We start from the raw sequence: 23226 nt of genomic DNA on the forward strand, positions 1-23226 counted from the left end.
AAACACGAAATGGAGGCGTGGCAAGTGGTGGTTACATTGTCCGAGTCCGGTGGACAGGGCGTTCCATTGCTGCTTGTGGCGCTTTCAAGGTCCCCTGTGACACCGTTACGATCCTCTTGACTCTGGAGATTGGAGAAGCGATACTCTGGTGCCCTGCCATTTGAAACACCCGAGCTGAAACGGCCTGAAAAACCCTTGGAAGTGTTCTACAAGTGGCTCACCTGTTCCTGTAGACTCCTCTATTGACGGCTACGAACGCGAAGACAACTGCTGCCAGCACGATGACGCCTGCGCCGCTGCACACCAGTATCAGTACCATCCTCTCTCGCTGGAACATTCCGACAAAAAAAACGTCCGTTCACGCATTTAAAAAGCGTAGACGAGAAAGCCCAGAAACCAACTTACAGGTGTGTCAAAATGAGTAACTGGCAAGGGGGAGCTTGCAGGTGGTGATTTAGAGGTGGGCTTGATGCCGCAGGGTCTTATGACGGTTTGGACTGCCAGTTGTGGCGAAAACCCTCCTTCGCATCTGTCGCTTGGGACTTTCCGATACCTGCCAACAAGGAGTTACCAGATGCTGGGCGTTGTTGTCCTCGAGCGTTTGTTTACCCTGCCGTGAAGAGCTCGTCCTCCTGTCCGTCCAGGCAGGTCTCCAAGGTTTTGTTGTGAGCATCGGGCTGTCGCACACACTCAGAAGTGTTGTCATGGCGATAATAGCCGTAGTCGCTGTGAAGGAAGACTCTTCACAATGGATCCTTATGTTGCAATCATGCTGTTTTATTCTCACCACAAGAAATCCTCCCTGGTGCACAAACAGGGACTTTCCTTCTTCCTTAAGACAAAAGCGCGACCATTCCTGCAAACGGATTCTTTCTTCCGCCTCTTGTACGTTTCCTTGATGCCCAGGACGCAGCCTTCGCTCCTTGAAGTTCCTCCTTGTGTCGCATGAGCTAACCAGTCTTCATAATCCCGCTCATCGCCTGAAGGAATATCAGATTTTAAAGTCTGGATGTCTTCTGGAGGTTTTTACAGCGTTAAAAAAACTCACACTCTCTCGTGACGAGGCTCTGGAAGTCAATGGTTACTGCAACCCACATGGGCTGGCCATCGTCTTCGGGACGGAAGCCCCACACGCTGACGCTCAGGGCCTTGGTGCCCGGCTCGGACGACAGGCCCGCGAAGAAGAAGGGCTGCTCGGTGAAATTGTACGACTTCCAGCAGTGACCCTCGTCTGTGGAGAACCTGAGGACAGGAGGGTGTAAAGATTTTGTCCCGAATGTAAGACACCCCTTTTAAACCAGTGTTCTTTATGTTTTTCAGGCCAAGGACACCCTACTAATACGTTCTGTATGCAATTGTGTTTTTAATTAACCTACTCAGTGGCCTAGTGGTTAGAGTGTCCGCTCTGAGATAGGTAGGTTATGAGTTCAAACCCCGGCCGAGTCATACCAAAGACTATAAAAAAAAAGGGACCCATTGCCTCCCTGCTTGGCACTCAGTATCAAGGGTTGGAATTGGGGGTTAAATCCCGACTGCTCCCCTCGCCTCCCAGGGGGTGATCAAGGGGATGGGTCAAATGCAGAGGACAAATTTAAAGTTAAAAGTTAAAGTACCAATGATTGTCACACACACACTTGGTGTGGTGAAATTTGTCCTCTGCATTTGACCCATCCCCTTGATCACATCCTGGGAGGAGAGGGGAGCAGTGGACAGCAGCTATGCCGCGCCCGAGAATCATTTTTGGTGATTTAACCCCAAATTCCAACCCTCAATGCTGAGTGCCAAGCAGGGAGGTAATGGGTCCCATTACTATAGTCTTCGTATGACTCGGCCGGGGTTTGAACTCACTATCAACCGATCTCAGGGCGGACACTCTCGGTGTGTGTGTGTGACAATCCTTGGTACTTTAACTTTAACTTTAAATTTAACTTTAATTAAACTGGTCCAACAGGTACCTTGTTATTATGCAATACTAAGATATTCAAAGAATACACTAAAGCGTCACTAATAGCTAGCTGCCAACTGGTGCGCTCATTGTGAACTGGCAGCTTGCTGTCATGACCTGTCACGAAAAATGAATAAAATAGTGGTGACAGAACTGCCTTTTTTTTTTTTTTTCAGTGTGTTGGATCAATGTTAATGTGAATTTAAATACATTTAAATTTGAGGAAAAAAATTAAAATAAGAAATCTAAAAAAAAAAAAGTCAACCAAAAATCATCCAAATATGTCTTCACCTTGCTGCAGTATTTCTGAGGACTCCCTGTTGAAGACCTATGCCTTCAAACGTTTTAGGTCAAGACAAGATTAATCCTTTGTGTGTGTGTGTGTGTGTGTGTGTGTGTGTTACAGGAAGAAAAGCTCTGACTCTAGGGGAGAAGTCGTTTGACGTCAGGAGAGCCAGGCTCTGCTGTTTGTTGGAACATCTGCATGTGGGGTTCCTTTTTTTACCTGAGCTTGCGTGAGTCTTCCCCCCTCCATCCCAAAAAGTATGCATGTAAGTGAAGACTAAATTGTCTAATTATATGAATGTGAGTGCTTGTTCGTCTTTGTGTCCTGTGGGCGCCGTGAGAGGATGGTGTAGGAACAGGACAATTTTAAGAAGGGACGGCGTGGCGCAGTTGGGAGAGTGGCCGTGCGCAACCCGAGGGTCCCTGGTTCAATCCCCACTTAGTACCAACCTCGTCATGTCCGTTGTGACCTGAACAGGACACGTCACCCTTGCTCCTGATGGGTGCTGGTTAGCGCCTTGCATGGCAGCTCCCTCCATCAGTGTGTGAATGTGTGTGTGAATGGGTAAATGTGGAAGTAGTGTCAAAGTGCTTTGAGTACCTTGAAGGTAGAAAAGCGCTATACAAGTACAACCCATTTACTATTTACCCGATTGACAGGGGCACCAAAAAATAGGATTGTGTCCGCGGGATTGGGATTTTTTTTAACAAGTACAGTCAGCATAGAAATAGAAGGATAGACACATTGTCAGTCGAGTATTTGTTGCCCGGTGGGATACATTGTGGGCATCTACTGCCAAGTAATTCTTGCGTTTCTTTGCTGTTGTGTGTGTTAGTACTTGATGGTCTTGACTTGTCCTTCACGCCGAGCCTCCACGGCCACCACCAGACCGCCAGAGTCCAGAATGCTGTAGTGATGAGGACCCCTTAAAGTCCCCCGCCAGCTGTAGCCCCCGTCTGACGACACAAACACATCCGGGTGCTGCGAGGACGACAGGCAATCCCCCACGGTACCTAATAAAGACAAGCGTTGAGTTAAAACCGACGTAAAAGACGGTCGAGGGCGATATAAGTCGCGGTTACCATGGGCGATGACCAGACCGATAGCGGTGGGCTCCGACATGAGGAGCATGGGAACGATGTGATTGATGCGACTGTGTTCTCCGTGAATATGCAGCTTGCACTGCATGGTAAAAACATTGGAATGACAGAATACAAACCAAAGTTAAAGCACTCATGTCCACTGCAGAGGATGCTGGTTTTCGGGACGCTGTTCACAAAATAGCTCACGTTCTTGACTTCTTGCCCACATTCGACATTCTGAGGTTTGGAAAGCTGCTGCCATGTTCCGCCGCGATTGAAGGAGATGACCGATCGTATTCGTCCGTCTGAATAAGATAGTAGAAAGGTACAGCCCTCACGTTTCAACAAGCATTTCATCATATACTATGGAGAGACAATACTGCGTATACTTTGGAGTAGTCAGTGTCCAGCTTGTCTAGTGCAGTGGTTCTCAACCTTTTTTCAGTGATGTACCCCCTGTGAAAATTTTTTTAATTCAAGTACCCCCTAATCAGAGCAAAGCATTTTTGGTTGAAAAAAAAAAGCGATAAAGAAGTAAAATACAGCACTATGTCATCGGTTTCTGATTTATTAAATTGTATAACAGTGCAACATTTTGCTCATTTGTATTGGTCTTTCTTGAAATAGTTGGAAAAAAAGATATAAGTATAACTAAAACTTGTCGAAAAATAAAAAAGTGATTCAATTATAAATAAAGATTTCTACACATAGAAGTAATCATCAACTTAAAGTGCCCTCTTTGGGGATTGTAATAGAGATCCATCTGGATTCATGAACTTCATTCTAAACATTTCTTCACAAAAAAATAAATCTTTAACGTCAATATTTGACTTGGATGCTTTTAAAAAAGGCTTAAAAACCCATCTTTTTAAAAAAAGCCTTTTTATAGACATACATGCTGGTTCTAGCTATTGGACTGTTTCTAGTTTTATATTCTATTTATTTTTCACCTTTTTATTATTATTATTATTACTATTTTTTTTACACTGTGGCACTTTGAGGTTGTTTGCTCGACGTAAAGTGCCTTTTTACAAATAAAATCTATTATCATTATTATATTTATGGAACATATCCACAAAAAAATCTGTCAACACTGAATATTGCATTGTTGCATTTCTTTTCACAGTTTATGAACTTACATTCATATTTTGTTGAAGTATTATTCAATAAATATATTTATAAAGGATTTTTGAATTGTTGCTATTTTTAGAATATTTTAAAAAAATCTCTCGTACCCCTTGGCATAACTTCAAGTACCTCAGGGGTATGCGTACCCCCATTTGAGAACCACTGGTGTAGTGCATATATTTACTGTCAACACTCATTGTCTAAAATATGGCATCACAAGTGAGTACACATTGTGTCGTTTTTGTGAATATTTAGTGTGAGCACCATTGCTGCCTTAGAGCCATCGGGCATGGAGTTAAGCAGAGCTGCACAGGAATCATCTTCCACTCTTTCATGATGACAACACTGCTGGAGCTGGTGGATGTTAAGACACCTTGCAGTCCACCTTCCTTACGAATACCTTCCTTTCTTTTTTTTTTTTTCCTTCCTTCCTTCCAGTTTTTACTTTACATTATCACAGAACATGTTAGCATTCATATTTGAACCGCAGCTCCCCACAAGTGTGAACAGCACTCGTGTAGCCTCACACCACCACGCGAGCACCACCGTGCTTCACTGCTTGCAATAATTGTTCCACTCATTTGTGTTACCAGACATGTGGACAATAATGGCTGAGTGTTGATCAGAGGTTAAATAGATAAAACATGTATTTAAAGTACCAGTAGAGTGAAAAAACAAGTGGACTTTAAATACTTAATTATGTTTAATTGTATCCATGTGCCTCACAATACGAAGGTCCTGAGCAGTCCTGAGTTCAATCCCGGGCTCACGATCTTTCTGTGTGGAGTTTGCATGTTCTCCCCGTGACTGCGTGGTTTCCCTCCGGGTACTCCGGCTTCCTCCCACTTCCAAAGACATGCACCTGGGGATAGGTTGATTGGCAACACTAAATTGGCCCGGGTGTAAGAATGTGAGTCTGAATGTTGTCTGTCTATCTGTGTTGGCCCTGTGATAAAGTGGAGTGAATTATATTTATATAGCGCTTTTCTCTAGTGACTCAAAGCGCTTTACATAGTGAAACCCAATATATAAGTTACATTTAAACCAGTGTGGGTGGCACTGTGAGCAGGTGGGTAAAGTGTCTTGCTCAAGGACACAACGGCAGTGACTAGGATGGCGGAAGCGGGAATCGAACCTGCAACCCTCAAGTTGCTGGCACGGCTGCTCTACCAACCGAGCTATACCGCCCCAAGTGGCAACTAGTCCAGGGTGTACGCCGCCTTCAGCCCGAATGCAGCTGAGATAGGCTCCAGCACCCCCCGCCACCCCAAAAGGGACAAGCAGTAGAAAATGGATGGATGGATGGATGGATCCATTAAACCATATCCAATTGTATTTACAATTCGCAAAATACGCGAAAATACCGTCTAAACATCACAAAATGCCACAAATTCACACTGCAAATACACAAAAATTGGAAAGAGATGTGCTGTTTATCATTCACGGTCCTTATGTAAGATGATAACACATATTCTTGGCATTTTTATGAATTCAAAATCGTAAATGAATAGCCAATATTTGAGTCAATAAATCGAGGTTCCTCTATTGCGCCCATTATACCCTTTAAAAAACCTCCAGAAGCAGCCAACAATACTCCATTTACATGTCGTGACCTGAACATTTACCAAATCAGAGTAATATTTTTGTTATAACCGCCAGCCAACGCAGAAGTACTATTTTAAGTTTGATTGGTGGAACAGAGTCATGTGACAGGGCCCGCTGTAAGAAGTCTCCCTGACAATTCTCTACAATATACATCTTTGAAGGCAGTAATCCATAGATTAAAATAGATATAACGATGATATAAATACATGTAGCAATCTGAGTGAAACTTAAAGGCCTACTGAAACCCACTACTACCGACTACGCAGTCTGATAGTTTATATATCAATGATGAAATATTAACATTGCAACACATGCCAATACGGCCGGTTTAGTTGACTAAATTACAATTTTAAATTTCCCGCGGAGTTTCTTGTTGAAAACGTCGCAGAATGACGTGTGGGCGTGACGTCCCGGGTTGGAGGGGACATATTAGCGCAGCACCATTTGCGGCTAAAAGTCGTCTTTTTTCATCGCCCAATTAAACAGTATTCTGGACATCTCTGTTGCTGAATCTTTTGCAATTTGTTGAATTAATAATGGAAAAGTCAAAGTAGAAAGATGGAGGTGGGAAGCTTTAGCCTTTAGCCACACAAACAAACAATATTTCCTTGTTTAAAATTCCCGGAGGTGAAGCTTTACTATGGATCAGAGCGGTCAAGCGAACATGGATCCCGACCACTTGTCAACTGGCAGGTTTCGGTGAGAAAATTGTGGTAAAAAGTCGCCTCTTACCGGAGATCAGCTGAGCTTGCGCCGTCCATGCAGCTGCCGTCGACTTCCCTCAGAGACTGGCGTCAAGACACCGTGGACACACCCCTCCGACTATCAGGTACTATTTAATCTCACTAAAACACTAGCAACACAATAGAAAGATAAGGGATTTCCCAGAATTATCCTAGTAAATGTGTCTAAAAACATCTGAATCCGTTCCAATGCAATCGCCTTTTTTTTTTTTTTTACTTTATTTATTTTTTTACAGTCCTTCGCTATCAATATCATCATCCACGAATCTTTCATCCTTGCTCAAATTATTGGGGAAATTGTCGTTTTCTCGGTCCAAATAGCTCTTGCTGCTGGAGGCTCCCATTATAAACAATGTGAGGACGTGAGGAGCCCTCACCCTTGTGACGTCATCGTCTGCGACTTCTGGTCAAGTCAAGGCTTTTTTATTAGCGATCAAAATTTGCAAAAATTTATCGTAGATGTTCTCTACTAAATCCTTTCAGCAAAAATATGGCAATATCGCAAAATGATCAAGTATGACACATAGAATGGACCTGCTATCCCTGTTTGAATAAGAAAATCTCATTTCAGTAGGCCTTTAATGTAACAAAGTAAAAGTAATGTTTCTTTTTCCTCCCACTTCCAAAGACATGCACCTGGGGATAGGTTGATTGGCAACACTAAATTTGCCATAGTGTGTGAATGTGAGTGTGAATGTTGTCTGTCTATCTGTGTTGGCCCTGCGATGAGGTGGCGACTTGTCCAGGGTGTACCTCACCTTCCGCCCGATTGTAGCTGAGATAGGCGCCAGCGCCCCCCGCAATCCCAAAAGGGAATAAGCGTTAGAAAATGGATGGATGGATGGATGGATAAAATTGTCACCACCTGCTACCATCTTGTGGTTAGTAAGCTCAGTTTCCCTTGTTGGTGCAGCAGACCTTTCTCTTACATTTGGTCTACCTCGTAGTTTGCACGTCCTGCAACTTCGACCCTAGTTTTAGTTAGTTTGTAGTTTAGCTTTATTTATTCTTTTTTAATCACGGTACTTTTTTGTGTTCCCATTTTTCGCACCGTCGTTTTTTGTTACATTCAAGTTTTGGATCATTGTTGTGATTGACTTTCCTTTTTTGTGAAGTAAATAACTATTTACTCTCAATTCCATCTGCATCTTTGGGTTCCTCTGTTCCACTGCTAATTGAAATGTGACAAAAATAAACAGAATGTTGCATTAAAACTACTTTGACAAGTAGAAGTTTACAAAAAGTTACTATCCATCCATCCATTTTCTACCGCTTATTCCCTTTTGGGGTCGCTGGCGCCTATCTTAGCTACAATCGGCCAGAAGGCGGCGTACACCCTGGACAAGTCGCTACCTCACAAAAAGTTACTAAGGTAAATGTAATGAAGTACACGTAGCACGTTCCTACCACTTCTGTTGTTGACTCACTCTTACTGGATAGTAAATACAAGTTGCTCACTGACTACTCTGGATTATATTCATTTCTAAATGATTGTCCTTTGAGAAGATTTACATAAAACGTTTCACCTGTCAGCAGCCTTTACCTTTGTCAAGTCTGTTGGTGAGGTAGACTCCTCGCAGCGACGTGACATTCCGGAAATCGCTCTTCCTCTGCCCATCAAACAGGTGGCGCTCCAGGGATTTGGAGAACAGGATGCCGCGGTCGTCAGACGTGTACATGGTTCCAAAGTAGGTGTCTTTGAGAAAAAAAAGATACTCATGATAAAGTGGTACTTTGACTTCTCGTATGATCCGGTTTTTGATGACAACATTCATGTACTATCTCAACATTGCACATTACAAACTACACTGTGAAAATGTATTCCGATGAAAAACTAGCTCAGTCGGTAGATTTTTACTGTAAATTGACAGTGTGGTTTTTTGTTTTTTTTTTTACACAGAATTACAGTAAATTTAAAAACAGTACCAATGTTATTTTTTGGTAAAATTCTGGATGACTGAGCTGCCAGTTTTTTACAGCACAAGTCTACTCCCATTTTTTCCACGGTCAAATACTGGCAACTGAGCGGAAAGTTTTTTATTACAGTAAAATCCACAGACTTTTTTTTTTTTTTTTACAGTGCATTACTGTATAATGAAAAATGGTACTACTTTTTTTTTTTTTACAGTAAAATTCTGGCAGCGGAAATAATTTTCGTTTTCACAGTGCATTACTGTAAATGGAAAAACGGTACTATTTAAATTCTGGCACCAGAGCTGAGTTTTTTTTAAACGTAAACTCTACATCTGTTTTTTACAGTGCTACTGTATAATAAAAAACAGTAGCATTGTTATTTATATGGTACAACTTGGCAACATAGCTGCCATTTTTTTGTTTAGCATAAAATCCAGGTTGTTTTCAAAGTGCATTACTGTAAATAAATAAAAAACGGTACCACTGTTATTTTTAACGTAAAATTCTGGCGATTGAGCTGACAGTTTTTTACAATTGAGATCGACTGTTTCTTCATTGAATTACTCTAAATGGAAAAACGATACAATTTTTTCTTTTACAGTAAAATTCTAGCAAACGAGCTACCAGTGTTTCTCGGTAAAATCTACTGACTATTTTTAGTCTAAATCGTTTGCTTATGTATTACTCCTTATTATATTTTAGGGTCTGTGGAACAAATTGGATTCCTTACGGCAGTGGTTCTCAAAAGGGGGTACGGGTACCCCGGGGGGTACTTGAAGGTATGCTAAGGGGTACGTGAAATTTTTTAAAAAATATTCTAAAAATAGCAACAATTCAAAAATCCTTTGTAAATATATTTATTGAATAATACTTCAACAAAATATGAATGTATGTTCATAAACTGTGAAAAAAAATACAACAATGCAATATTCAGTGTTGACATCTAGATTTTTTGTGGACATGTTCCATAAATATTGATGTTAAAGATTTCTTTTTTTGTGAAGAAATGTTTAGAATTAAGTTATTGAATCCAGATGGATCTCTATTACAATCCCCAAGGAGTGCGCTTTAAGTTGATGATTACTTCAATATGTATAAATCTTTATTTATAATTGAATCACTTGTTTATTTTTCAACAAGTTTTTAGTTGTTTTTTTAATATCTTTTTTCCAAATAGTTCAAGAAAGACCACTACAAATTAGCAATGTTTTGGACTGTTATACAATTTAATGAATCAGAAACTGATGACATAGTGCTGTATTTTACTTCTCTATATCTGTTTTTCAACCAAAAATGATTTGCTCTGATTAGGGGGAACTTGAATTAAAAACATGTTTACCGGGGGTACATCACCGAAAAAAGGTTGAGAACCACTGCCTTATGTGAAAATTGTCACATGGAATCACATGACCAACTAAATTTTGTGAACAATAGTCATAAATCTGTCTGCCATGAAGGGATGACGAAGTTGTTAGTGGTTGTGTGCGATACACCCTGATGATCTCCAGGTATATTTGTCAGCATGTTTGGATTGTAACCTAAATCCCCCCTTAAGCAGAACGCTCCCTCTGTATCTCCCCCATTTATCTAAACTCCTGTCAGCTTTAAAAGGGGAAACAAGTAGGGAATGACACCATTTTATGCGAGAAAGGCTGTTAATATGCAAACATTGTCCAGCCCTCCTCTCATGATGAAATGATGTGTCAGCAGCAGCCAGAACCCGTGAAACCAGTTCACTCTTTGCCGTTGAGTTTTTCCATTACAGCGACAACAAACTAAAGGGCTGAGTGTTGATACATTTTGTTTGTTTTTACCTCCTGGATTGTCCACATGCATGAACAGCATGTCCTCATCGCCGTCCAAGATGGAGTAAAACTGCCAACAAACATGAGAGAACGTGATGACCACTTTCACTCTGGTGTAATCTCTGTGAGATCACACCAGACATTCCGAGGCCTGTACGCTAACGTTGGAAGAGAAATGTCAATAGCATTGTGGTTTAGTTTAGAGCAATTACTTGGTAGTTGTTTTCAAGGGGAACTGCACTTTTTTTTGGAACTTTGCCTATCGTTCACAATCATTGTGAGAGACAAGAAAACTTGTCTTTTTTTTTTTTTTAGGATATTAAAAATGATAAACACTTGTAAGATGCACCTAATAGGATTCACCATTGTAGCCTTCAAAGAGACAACCCCTAATCAAAGTTTTGTATACACACTGCAAGTCTATGTATAATGTAGTTGCAGACACGATCATAACAATATGTAATATGTACAATATTAACCATATTTTGGTCATTTTATGCACAGCCGGAACTAATTATTTGGCGCATTCCCATTTCCATAGCAAGGCACTTCAGACTTCCCGCAATAAATGTATTCCTACTCCCGGAATGAAACACGAGCGTGTTTTCTAATTATGGCAGACTTGGTAACAGACAACGAAGACAAATATTTTGGGGCAAATGGGGATTCCCAACCTTATATTTTTGAAGCTGAATATAGGGAGGATGAACTGCTGCTTCTAGAAGCCAGCACGAAGAAGAAGCTGAAACGTTGAAGCAGACCGAAGCCGTAAGAGTGCGACATGGAAAAAAAAAAATGCAAATATGGAACTTTTAAGCCAAGCTATGCCAAATTAATGGATCGTTTACCCAAATCAACAGGAAACCTCCCCGGCCAGCTTGACCAAACGGACAACTGTCCATCAAATTATTTATTTATTTATTCGATGTATTTATTTATTATTTTTTTCATATTATTACCTATAAAGATTTGTAAAAATGAGGTAGATACTTACGTATATATTTAAACATAAATTTAGTGTGCACCAAAACCTAACTAAAGTAAATTATACAAATAAAACATGAAATGTGGGCTAATACTTAACAGATACTGTAATATCTGATACTGTAATATCAGATACTGTGATATCAGGGACGGCGTGGCGCAGTGGGAGAGTGGCCGTGCGCAACCCGAGGGTCCCTGGTTCAAATCCCACCTAGTACCAACCTCGTCACGTCCGTTGTGTCCTGAGCAAGACACTTCACCCTTGCTCCTGATGGGTCCTGGTTGGCGCCTTGCATGGTAGCTCCCTCCATCAGTGTATGAATGTGTGTGTGAATGGGTAAATGTGGAAGTAGTGTCAAAGCGCTTTGAGTACCTTGAAGGTAGAAAAGCGCTATACAAGTACAACCCATTTATTTATTTATTTAATATGATTGTTCATGTTTTCCAGTCATTACAAATTGGTGTTCTATCGCAGTGGTGTGAATTACAAACTCAAACGCGTTTTGTGCTGACATAGAAGCTAGCTTATCTCTTGCCGTAGTTAGCTTTTACGGCTAATACCGTAGCATATAGATTTGTAAGTACGCAAGAAAAAAAGTTTGACTTAAAAAAATATTTGTAAAAGAGACATACTTACATATATAGTCCCAAAAGTAAACATTTGGCCAAAAGCTAACCAAACTAGCTTACAATTATGACTGCCTAATGAAAACAATTTATCGCCACTTTTTTGTTTTTGATCAAGTGATTATTTTTCATGTTTCTACTTTAAAATATTTGTAAAAATAAAGACACATACTTACATATATTGTCTAACAAATTAGAGTTTGCGGCCACATCAAACCAGGCTAGCTTACAATTATGGCTGTCTAACTGCAACAATTTATCTCCACTATTTTTTTAATTATATTTTTTTTCATATTTTCACTTAAAAAAAGATTTGTAAAAATGAGGTAGATACATATATACTATCTATACAGTCACATATATACTACATAGTCAAGTATAGAATATATATAGTTTGCGCGACAAGCTAACAAAACCGGCTTACAATTATCTAATTAAAACACAGTATCTCAACTTTGAATGTTTTTGATCAAGTGATTATCTTTCATGTTTCTACTTAAAATGATTTGTAAAAAAAATAGATACATACATACATATTTTTGTGTAAATAGTTTGAGTTTGCGCCAACATCTAACTAGACTGGTTTACAGTTATGGCCGTCTAATGAAAACATCATATCTCCAATTCTTATTTTCATATTTTTACCTATAAAGATTTGTAAAACTGAGGTAGATACTTACGTATATATTTTACCATAAATTTAGTTTGCAGCAAAACCTAACTAAAGTAGCTTAAAATTATATCTATTTAATGAAAAAAATGTTTTTCACCCAATAGTGTTTTCGATCAAATTATTATTTTTCATGTTTGTACTTTCAAATATTTGCAAAAATAAAGATACATACTTACATATATTGTCTAAAAAAATTGTCGAGTTTGCGCCAAAATCTAGCTAGACGAGTAAGGCTGTCTAATAAAAACAATGTATCTCCACTTTTTTGTTTTCCAACAAGAATTTTCTTTCTTTGTGTTTGTAATTAAACATATTGTATTAACTGGAGATAAAGTACATACGTACACATGATTATTGTTTAAAAATGTTGAGTTTGCACCAAAAGCTAACTAGGCTAGCTTACAATTATGGCGATGTAATTAAAATAATATATGTCCACTTTTGTTTTGATTCTATTTCTACTTAAAAAATAAAGTAAAACTAGATAAAAATCTTTACATACAGTACGTTGTCTAAAAATGGGGTGTTTTTGCTAACCAGAATTTAATACATTCATTATTTATACTTTACGCTGAAAGCTAATATTATCTTTACTCTTTTTTTAGAAGTGCCTTAGTCAAAGTGTTTATAACGTTAGCTTCGGTCGGGAATGTCTGTTTGTATTTGCAAATGAAAAAAGGCTCACCTGCTCAGTGGAGGCAGAAGGCAGTAGCGCTTGACTAAAAGTGTCTCCTTGGTCAGAGGAAAAATACATGACTCTGGGCGATCGCTGGGAGTGAAGTAACACACAGTTAGTGCTGCTTTGTTATTGTCATTGCAAAACATTCATTGGAAAGTAGGACGCATCACCGTATCTTCCATGACCGAGAAGAAAAGAAAGGCTCCGATGTATCCAAAACTGAAGACGTCCTCGTGGATGATGGTGAAGGTCTTCCCCAGGTCCTTTGTCCTCTTTAGCTGTAAGTCTCCTCGCTCCTCTGCATCCACTACAAGCGTAAGTAGAAACGCCACATCAGTACTATTACTCCTACTAAAATTAATAAACCCTATACAATAACTACAAGTACAAATTAAAGTCATAATATGAGTCGTAGGAAGTAGTAGAGGTGCACAAAATAATTGATTCATATCCAAATCGCGATTCTTATTGGTACCAATTGTAAATAGATTCATAATTAAAAAAAAAAATGTATGTATGTATATATATATATATATATATATATATATATATATATACACACACACACGTACATATATATATACATATACATATACATATATATACAAATATATATATATACACATACATATATATATATATATACATATATATATATATATATGTATATATATATACATATATATATATATACATACATATACACATATATACACACATACATATATACACACATACATATATACATATATATATATATATACATACATACATATACACATATACACATATATATATATATATATATATATATATATATATATATATATGTATATATACGACTTGTCCAGGGTGTACCCTGCCTTCCGCCCGATTGTAGCTTAGATAGGCGCCAGCGCCCCCCGCGACCCCGAAAGGGAATAAGCGGTAGAAAATGGATGGATATATATATATATATATATACACATACATACATATAGATAGAGTACAGGCCGAAAGTTTGGACTAATTACATTGTAGATTGTCACTGAAGGCATCAAAACTATGACACCTGTGAAGTGAAACCCCTATCAAGTGACTACCTCTTGAAGCTCATCGAGAGAATGCCAAGAGTGTGCAAAAAATTAATCTGAGAAAATAGGTGGCTATTTTGAAGAAACTACAATATAAAACCTGTTTTCAGTTATTTCACCTTTTTTGGTAAGTACATACCTCCAAACTTTTGTCCTGTACTGACCCACACTCTCACACACACACACACACACACACACACACATTTATTTTTAAAAATAAATGTTTGGGCCATCTCCATGTAACCAGGAGAAGCATTTCTTACCAGTAACCTGTTTAATTACAATTATTATACCAATAATTATGTATAAATAAAATGAAAACACATTTTCTAAAATAATGTGAGTTATTACTGCTTAAACTCTTTAATGTGTTGACTTACTTGTGTCTGCTTTACTGCAGCTGAAGAACAAATTGATGCCAGCACCCCTGAAAATAGAATCACATTTGAGCAGAAATGTCTAATTTTAGACTTAATTTCTATGGTTTCTGTATGGCGGTTGGCCTCCTGTTTATTCACACCATGAGAAAGAATGCACTCCATCATGCACTTTTGTCCACTTGGCGCCAAAGTCCACAGAGAGCCACAGACCGCCCTGCAAGTCAAGAACAGAAACACACAGGATGTTTACCTTCTTCTTCGAGGCGTGCGCACAATGCAGTACGGAGCAAAACAAAAAGAAAAGAAAAGTGACTCACGTCAATGCTGAGCGCCACCAGGTAGTCCGGGTTGAGGAAGTGGTAGGTGATGGGCTGTGCCAGGTGGAAGGGAAGCTGGGTGAAGCGGAAGGTGGCGCCGGCGTCAGTGGAGGTGAAAATGATGCCTCCTGGGTGGTCCACCACTGGGGTGTCTGCTGTCAGTATCACCTGTCAGCCAAACATATACAATGTCAGCGTTATATTACATCACTTCCTGTTGGTAGTGGAGGTTGTTGCAACTCACAGAACTTCCCGGCCCCACGCTGACGCCAAACTCCTCTTTGATGAATGTGTGGTTGATGCTTTGAGAGATGTCGTGGAAGGACTTTCCGTAATCCGTACTGATGGCAAAGCAACATCAGATCATTTCTGTGGTGACACACATGAAGTTGCCATGAACTCACCTTCTGTAAAGTCGAGATGAACCGCCTTCCAGGAACGTGTCTAAGGGGGTGTTGATGGTGGACAACACCAAGATGACCTGTCATAAAGATATCAACGCGCTACAAAATAGACTTTGATGACCAAACTGTGATGTTGGGTTCTTGTAATCCAGACTACTATTGTTGGAAAGCATTATGTCCCAAATGATTTCTGCTTGATTTGTTGAGGTTCACCACCAAGTTGGTACAACTAAACTAGAGCTACCCAAACTACAGCCCGCGGGCCAATTGCAGTCCACCAGCATCTTCAATTTCAAGCAATCTGGCCAGGCAGGGTGTTTACATGTTAAGGTTAAGTACTTGGCAATTGTGAAGTGAATTATATTTATAGAGCGCTTTTCTCTGGTGACTCAAAGTGCTTTTCATAGTGAAACCCAATATCTAAGTTACATTTAAACCAGTGTGGGTGGCATTGGGAGCAGGTGGGTAAAGTGTCTTGCCCAAGGACACAACGGCAGTGACTAGGATGGCGGAAGCGGGAATTGAACCTGCAACCCTCCAGTTGTTGGCACGGCTGCTCTACCAACCGAGCCTTGAGTCGTAGTTACTTGTCACCATTTTATGGACATTCTGGGGAACACAAGCTGGTAACCATTCAAAAGCATTTACTTATATGACCCAATCCAAACAACCTTCCCTAGTCACGGTGCACAATTTATTTTTTTAAACCAGCACAAAAAGTCAATAAAAATGTCACATGTAACACAACTTGCTAACTGAAATATGTGGATATAAAAAAAAAAACAGCCAACCACCATAAAAAAAATCTAAATTAATGTACACCCATTTAAATCCAAGGCATGATGGGAAACACATTTTAAAGACTCTCCACACTTATCCATGTTTGGCACATTTTAGCAGCTTGATATTTCTGATTGATTACGAAACGTGTATGTATACATATACATATATATATATATATATATATACATATACATATATATATATATATATATATATATATATATATATATATATATATATATACATATATATATATATATATATATATATATATATGTATTTAAGCAAAAATAGCATAACAAGAGCAAGGAAATTCATATTATTATAAGTTTGAGCACCAAAAGCTATCCATCCATTCATTTTCTACCGCTTATTCCCTCTGGGGTTACGGGGGGCGCTGGAGCCTATCTCAGCTACAATCGGGCGGAAGGCGGGGTACACCCTGGACAAGTCGCCATCTCATCGCATGGCCAACACAGATAGACAGACAACCACCAAACTAAATTAAAATAATTTCAGACTAAAAAAAAAAATATCTCCAAATCCCTTCTTTTACTGTTTCTGATGAAAGAAAACATTTGGAGATACACAGTTTTCACTGATAGTGATTTGTCTAAAATATTTGGTGTGAGAAAGATTGGTGATTTTACACAAAAATATCATCGCAGCCCAATAAAAAGCATATATACCACCACATGGAATTAAATGGAACTGTGTTGTGATTGCACTAAATAAATTACAATGACATTTGTTTCAGTCAGGGGTGAAGGGGGGGCTTAGTTTGAGACCAGGAAAAAAAAAAGTATAATTTGTTGTAGTTGTAGTTATGTTTTATCTTGCAAGTGGTAAAAGATAACCACACCATAAATAATCACAACTGTACAATAAAAAACATGTATCTCCAAAAAAGTTGTTTTTACTGTTTTGGGTTAAAAAAAAAAAAAAAAGGACATGCATGGTTTTCACTGCAGTGATATATTGTAAGTATATTTCGAAGTATACAGTATGTCTAAAATATCCTGTGCTTTATTTGATGTTAGAACAGGGGTATGGCCCACGAACACGTTTCCTCCTGCCTGCGACCCGCAAGATCAGTTTGCTAAATATAAAAATGAGCTGCATTTTTTATTTTTATGAAAGAAACTGCTGTTCTAAATGTGTCCACTGGGTGTCGCAACAGCAATTCAAGTTTAACCCAGGTCACACATGACAGTGTTAAAAGACGACATGTCAGCTGACTTGAAGCTTTCTTGTTGTGGCTGGCAGCAGATGGCGGGAGTATCGTCGCACAATACCTTCTTTCATTGTAATTTATCCACTCAACGGATAAACTAACGAAACGGTACGATAATTTAAGTCAACTTGACCATCGTCTTTGTCGTTAGAGTTCTGTGCAGCACTTTCAATTATTTAAATGCACGATGTGCACCTTAAATTTAATTGTAAAAACGTGTGTTTCTACATTTGTTGTGTTTCTTCTATTTTATTTTACGCTTAAATCTACTATTTCACTTTGGTTAAGTTTGTAGTTATGTCAGCTTGATTTCGGCAATGGTGTAATTTTGATAATTGGTTTGATTATATTGTAATTGTAATGTTTGAATGATGATAAATCAATCAATCAAAGTTTACTTATATAGCTCGAAATCATGAGTGTCTCAAAGGGCTGCAAAAGCCACAACGACATCCTCGGCTCAGTGTTGTAATGTGTTGTGGCAGTTGCCAAATTCACCGATGCGGTGGTTTGAGGAAACACTGTTGCTTTTCAAAATGTTAATGGTGAACATGAGAATCCCAAACAGGAAGTGCTGAAAGTTGAATGTATTTGTAAAAACCCTGAGACAAAGTCTAAGTTCATTGTGTTCTTCATGTTGTTTTTTAAACTGCATCATTTCTTTTCTTAGACTTTTCAACTAACTTGAAGTGTTTTGCTTAGTGGATTATTTGTGATGTGTACATTTTCAGAATGTTCTTGTTCTATTGTTGGCCAAAGTAGGACCAAGAAAACAATCTGAAGTTGACTTTACTTTTAAATTGTATTGCCCTGATTTTACCAGGGAATAGATTTTCCTCCATGTGGCCCCTGAGCTAAAATGAGTTAGACACCCTTGTGTCAGACTATATAAAAATTTGGCTTTTTAATAAAAACTAATTTCTGAGGTTTTCGTCTTTGAAATCAAGTGAGATAACATTTTGTGTTTCTGGTTGAAATGAAAGATTAAATAAAAAGTGGTCATGCATGCTTTTCATCGGTCAGTGATATTATAATTGTAATGCTTGAATGATGATAAATGAATGTGTTGTGGCAGTTGTGGATTTCACCAATGCTGTAGTTTGAGGAAACACTCAGTTGCTTTTCCAAATGTTTTTAAAGGTGAACGTGAGAATCCTAAACAGGAAGTGGTGAAAGTTTAATGGATTTGTAAAAAAAAAAAAAACTGAAACAAAGTCCAAGTTCATTGTGTTCTTAATGGTGTTTTTTAAACTGCATCATTTCTTTTCTTAGACTTTTCAACTAACTTGAAGTGTTTTGCTAAGTGGATTATTTGTGATGTGTACATTTTCAGAATGTGTTTGTTCTATTGTTGGCCAAAGTAGGACCAAGAAAACAATCTGAAGTTGTCTCTACTTTAAAGTTGTATTGCCATGATTTTACCAGGGAATAGATTTTCCTCCATGCGGCCCCTGAGCTAAAATGAGTTAGACACCCTTGTGTTAGACTATATAAAAATATGGCTTTTTAATAAAAAAATATTTTCTGGAGGTTTTCGTCTTTGAAATCAAGTGAGATAACATTTTGTAAGTGTTTCTGGGTGAAATGAAAGATTGAATAAAAAGTGGACATACATGCTTTTCATCGGTCGGTGATATTATAATTGTAATGCTTGAATGATGATAAATGAATGTGTTGTGGCAGTTGTAGATTTCACCAATGCTGTAGTTTGAGGAAACACTCAGTTGCTTTTCCATATGTTTTCAATTGAGAATGTGAGAATCCTAAACAAGAAGTGGTGAAAGTTTAATGGATTTTATACAAAAACCCTGAGACAAAGTCCAAGTCTGAAGTTGTCTTTACTTTTAAGTTGTATTGCCTTGATTTTACCAGGGAATAGATTTTCCTCCATGCGGCCCCTGAGTTAAAATGAGTTAGACACCCCTGTGTTAGACTATAAAAAAATATGGCTTTTTAATGAAAACCTTTTACTGAAGTTTTCGTCTTTGCAATCAAGCGACATAACATTTTCTTACTGTTTCTGATTGAAGAGAAAGATGAAAAAAAAAAAGTGGACATACTGCTTTTCATCGGACAGAGATATATTTGCCTCAAAGATTTGGTGGGCAAATCTCCAGAACCCTGGTGACCCCAAACGGGACAAGCATTAGAAAATGGATGGATGGACAGATAGCTACTAGGGCTGCAAATCTTTGGGTGTTCCACGATTCGATTCAATATCTATTTTTGGGGTCACGATTTCATTCAAAATCGATTTTTTTTTTCAATTCAACACGATTCTCGATTCAAAAACGATTTTTTTCCCGATTTAAAACGATTCTGTATTCATTCAATACGTAGGATTTCAGCAGGATCTACCCCAGTCTGCTGACATGCTAGCAGAGTAGTAGATTTTTGTAAAAAGATTTTATAATTGTAAAGGACAATGTTTTATCAACTGATTGCAATCATGTAAATTTGTTTTAACTTTTAAACCAAACATTTGACGTTATTTTATCTTTGTGAAAATATTGGACACAGTGTGTTGTCAAGCTTATGAGATGCGATGCAAGTGTAAGCCACTGTCACACTATTGTTCTTTTTATTATTTCTATAAATGTCTAATGATAATGTCAATGAGGGATTTTTAAATCACTGCTATGCTGCAATTACTGTATTTCCTTGCTTCCCAAAAAAATTAGCGCATGCTTTGTATTACCGCCTGGTCAAACTCGTGACGTCACAAGTGACACTTCCCCTGTCATCATTTTCAAAATGGAGGAGGCTGATTTCAATACCGGTAATTGGAAATCGCATAAAGGGAAGATGATTAAGAGCTATTCAGTAGGGTTTAAGGTCAAAGCTTACATCACACTCAAATTTTTACTGCATACCTATGGTAAGTGCAGGTTGGAGAAGAGGTTTTAAAATATTAGCGCATGCTTACTTTTACCGCATGCCTTTGGTAAGCGCAGGAGTGAGAAGAGGTTTTAAATTAATTAGTGCCCCGGCGGCAATTCAAGGAAATACGGTATAACTAATATTGATACTGTTGCTGATGATATTCATTTTTGTTTCACTACGTTTGGTTTGTTCTGTGTCGTGCTTGTGTCTCCTCTCAATTGCTCTGTTTATTGCAGTTCTGAGTGTTGCTGGGTCAGGTTTGGTTTTGGAATTGGATTGCATTGTTATGGGCTTCACGGTGGCAGAGGGGTTAGTGCGTCTGCCTCACAATACGAAGTTCCTGCAGTCCTGGGTTCAAATCCAGGCTCGGGATCTTTCTGTATGGAGTTTGCATGTTCTCCCCGTGAATGCGTGGGTTCCCTCCGGGTACTCCGGCTTCCTCCCACTTCCAAAGACATGCACCTGGGGATAGGTTGATTGGCAACACTAAATTGGCCCTAGTGTGTGAATGTGAGTGTGAATGTTGTCTATCTGTGTTGGCCCTGCGATGAGGTGGCGACTTGTCCAGGGTGTACACCGCCTTCCGCCCGATTGTAGCTGAGATAGGCGCCAGCGCCCCCCGCGACCCCGAAAGGGAATAAGCGGTAGAAAATGGATGGATGGATGTTATGGTATTGCTATGTAGTGGTTTGTTGGATTGATAAAGAAAAAAAAATTTAAATTTCAAAAATAAAATAAAAATTGATTTTTTTAAAATGAGAATCGATTCTGAATCGCACAACATGAACATCGCGATTCAAATTTGAATCGATTTTTCCCCACACCCCTAATAGCCAAGGCGCCGAAAAGGGGGGGGGTAAAGGAGACAGATTCTAGGGGCCCATGATGGAGGGGGGCCCAGGGAGGCCCCTAATGATGATGAAATTATAATACAGAGGGGTCCTGTAAAGATTCTTTTCACCCACCCCCACCCATTTTCTGCCGCTTATTCCCGTTCGGGGCCGCGGGGGGCGCTGGCGCCTATCTCAGCTACAATCGGGCGGAAGGCGGGGTACACCCTGGACAAGTCGCCACCTCATCGCAGGGCCAACACAGATAGACAGACAACATTCACACTCACATTCACACACTAGGGCCAATTTTAGTGTTGCCAATCAACCTATCCCCAGGTGCATGTCTTTGGAAGTGGGAGGACGCCGGAGTACCCGGAGGGAACCCACGCATTCACGGGGAGAACATGCAAACTCCACACAGAAAGATCCCGAGCCTGGATTTGAACCCTGGACTGCAGGACCTTCGTATTGTGAGGCAGACGCACTAACCCCTCTTCCACCGTGAAGCCCTTTTCATGGGGCCCAAAATCCCTAGGGGCACCCCTGCTAATAGCTACTACCGTATTTCCTTGAATTGCCGCCGGGGCGCTAATTAATTGAAAACCCCTTCTCACTCTTGCGCTTACCAAAGGCATCCGGTAAAAGTAAGCATGCGCTAATTATTTTAAAACCTCTTCTCACTCCGGCACTTACCAAAGGTATGCAGTAAAAAATTTAGTGTGATGTAAGCTTGGACCTTAAATCCTACTGAATAGCTCTTAATCTTCTTCCTTTTATGCGATTTCAAATTACCTGTATTGAAATCAGCCTCCTCCATTTTGAAAATGATGACAGGGGAAGTGTCACTCGTGACCTAACAAGTTTTACCAGGCGGTAAATTATTATTTTGGGAAGCGAAATTGACCCGGCAGTAATTCAAGGCATGCGCATACTATATGCCCTGCGGCAATTCAAGGAAATACGGTTTTAAGCAAATGCAACATGTTGCTGGTGATACTCACCCCTGTGCCATCGCCAACCCATGTGAGGATGACGTAAGAGCCATCGTCACCATTAAAACCAGTCTAAGAGCAAAAAAAACATACAATATGTATTAATTGTCAAAAGCAGGTGGACTTTGTCCTTTGTCCTTTGACTGTTAGTATACATATTCCGTACTAGTCAAACACACCTCACCTCATGTGTGTTGTCATCCAGAACTTCATGCTCCGCAGGCGTCAGGTTGACCCGGCAAGAGTCGAAGGAAGCCCCGCCGGCAGGCCTGGAAGCGCCGGCGTCCCTCCGGACGTGACTCCGCGCCGCGTCCAACCGACCCCCGCCATGAGTCGTCGACGGCGGCGGCCTTGCCATCCTGCTTCCAGCCCCGCATTGAAGCAGCAGCAAACAGCCGAGCACCACGACCCTCCTCCAGACCATGACCGGTGCCAGAACCACTCAGGAGCCCCAGTGGAGGTGTCCGTGAGCGGCCGTGTCCCCGAGTCCCAAGTGAGTCTGCCGGGAGCGTCGCGGGCAGGTGTGGGAGTGGGGAGGGAAGAGCTGGGACGGGTCATTTACGTGGAAAGTGCTGCGTGGAGTCCAGCAGGTGTTTGAGCCCGCATCTCCCTCACCTGCCGGAGAGAAGCCATGTGACCTCTCTGGACGAGATGTGGGCTCCACTGCCGACATTTTACTTCAATTGACGATCTTTGTGTGTAGTAGGAGTGAGTTTCCACAGTAAAACTTTTTTGGATTACCTCAAATTTGGAGTTATTAAAAAACAGAACGTAAAAGTACAGCTATAGGTTTAAAATGTACTCACATACAGGGTAAAAAATAACTAAAATTGTCCTTATTTACTACCGGTATATC

The 23226-nt window shown here is 39.7% G+C and overlaps 1 protein-coding gene and 1 long non-coding RNA gene across 4 annotated transcripts in view; one reads left to right on the forward strand and one right to left on the reverse strand.

Moving 5' to 3' along the window:
- The window catches only part of LOC133560087 (uncharacterized), a 255849-nt gene extending 251770 nt beyond the window's left edge, over positions 1–4079 (forward strand). Inside the window, exons 5-6 of one of the 2 annotated variants that reach the window (XR_009808383.1) lie at positions 2352–2496; positions 3067–4079. This is a non-coding gene — a long non-coding RNA (uncharacterized LOC133560087). The remainder of the gene's footprint in view (positions 1–2351; positions 2497–3066) is intronic. The other variant, XR_009808382.1, reaches the window with a different exon arrangement.
- Positions 1–23023, reverse strand: part of si:dkey-159a18.1 (sortilin) — a 27215-nt gene extending 4192 nt beyond the window's left edge. For both annotated transcript variants that reach the window (XM_061912178.1, XM_061912177.1), the window contains exons 1-20: positions 22555–23023; positions 22380–22442; positions 15646–15722; positions 15486–15582; positions 15242–15409; positions 15065–15138; positions 14925–14971; positions 13642–13778; positions 13478–13561; positions 10518–10578; positions 8333–8485; positions 3521–3618; positions 3314–3413; positions 3070–3244; positions 1049–1242; positions 788–980; positions 610–726; positions 406–553; positions 222–328; positions 36–153 (exon numbers count right to left, since the gene is read on the reverse strand). In XM_061912178.1, coding sequence (XP_061768162.1) covers positions 36–153; positions 222–328; positions 406–553; positions 610–726; positions 788–980; positions 1049–1242; positions 3070–3244; positions 3314–3413; positions 3521–3618; positions 8333–8485; positions 10518–10578; positions 13478–13561; positions 13642–13778; positions 14925–14971; positions 15065–15138; positions 15242–15409; positions 15486–15582; positions 15646–15722; positions 22380–22442; positions 22555–22794 — 2451 coding nt within the window. In that variant the 5' untranslated portion in view covers positions 22795–23023. The remainder of the gene's footprint in view (positions 1–35; positions 154–221; positions 329–405; positions 554–609; positions 727–787; positions 981–1048; positions 1243–3069; positions 3245–3313; positions 3414–3520; positions 3619–8332; positions 8486–10517; positions 10579–13477; positions 13562–13641; positions 13779–14924; positions 14972–15064; positions 15139–15241; positions 15410–15485; positions 15583–15645; positions 15723–22379; positions 22443–22554) is intronic.
- Between the last annotated feature and the right edge of the window lie 203 nt (positions 23024–23226).

Source organism: Nerophis ophidion, linkage group LG10 (assembly GCF_033978795.1).
Source record: "Nerophis ophidion isolate RoL-2023_Sa linkage group LG10, RoL_Noph_v1.0, whole genome shotgun sequence".
NCBI lineage: Eukaryota > Metazoa > Chordata > Actinopteri > Syngnathiformes > Syngnathidae > Nerophis > Nerophis ophidion.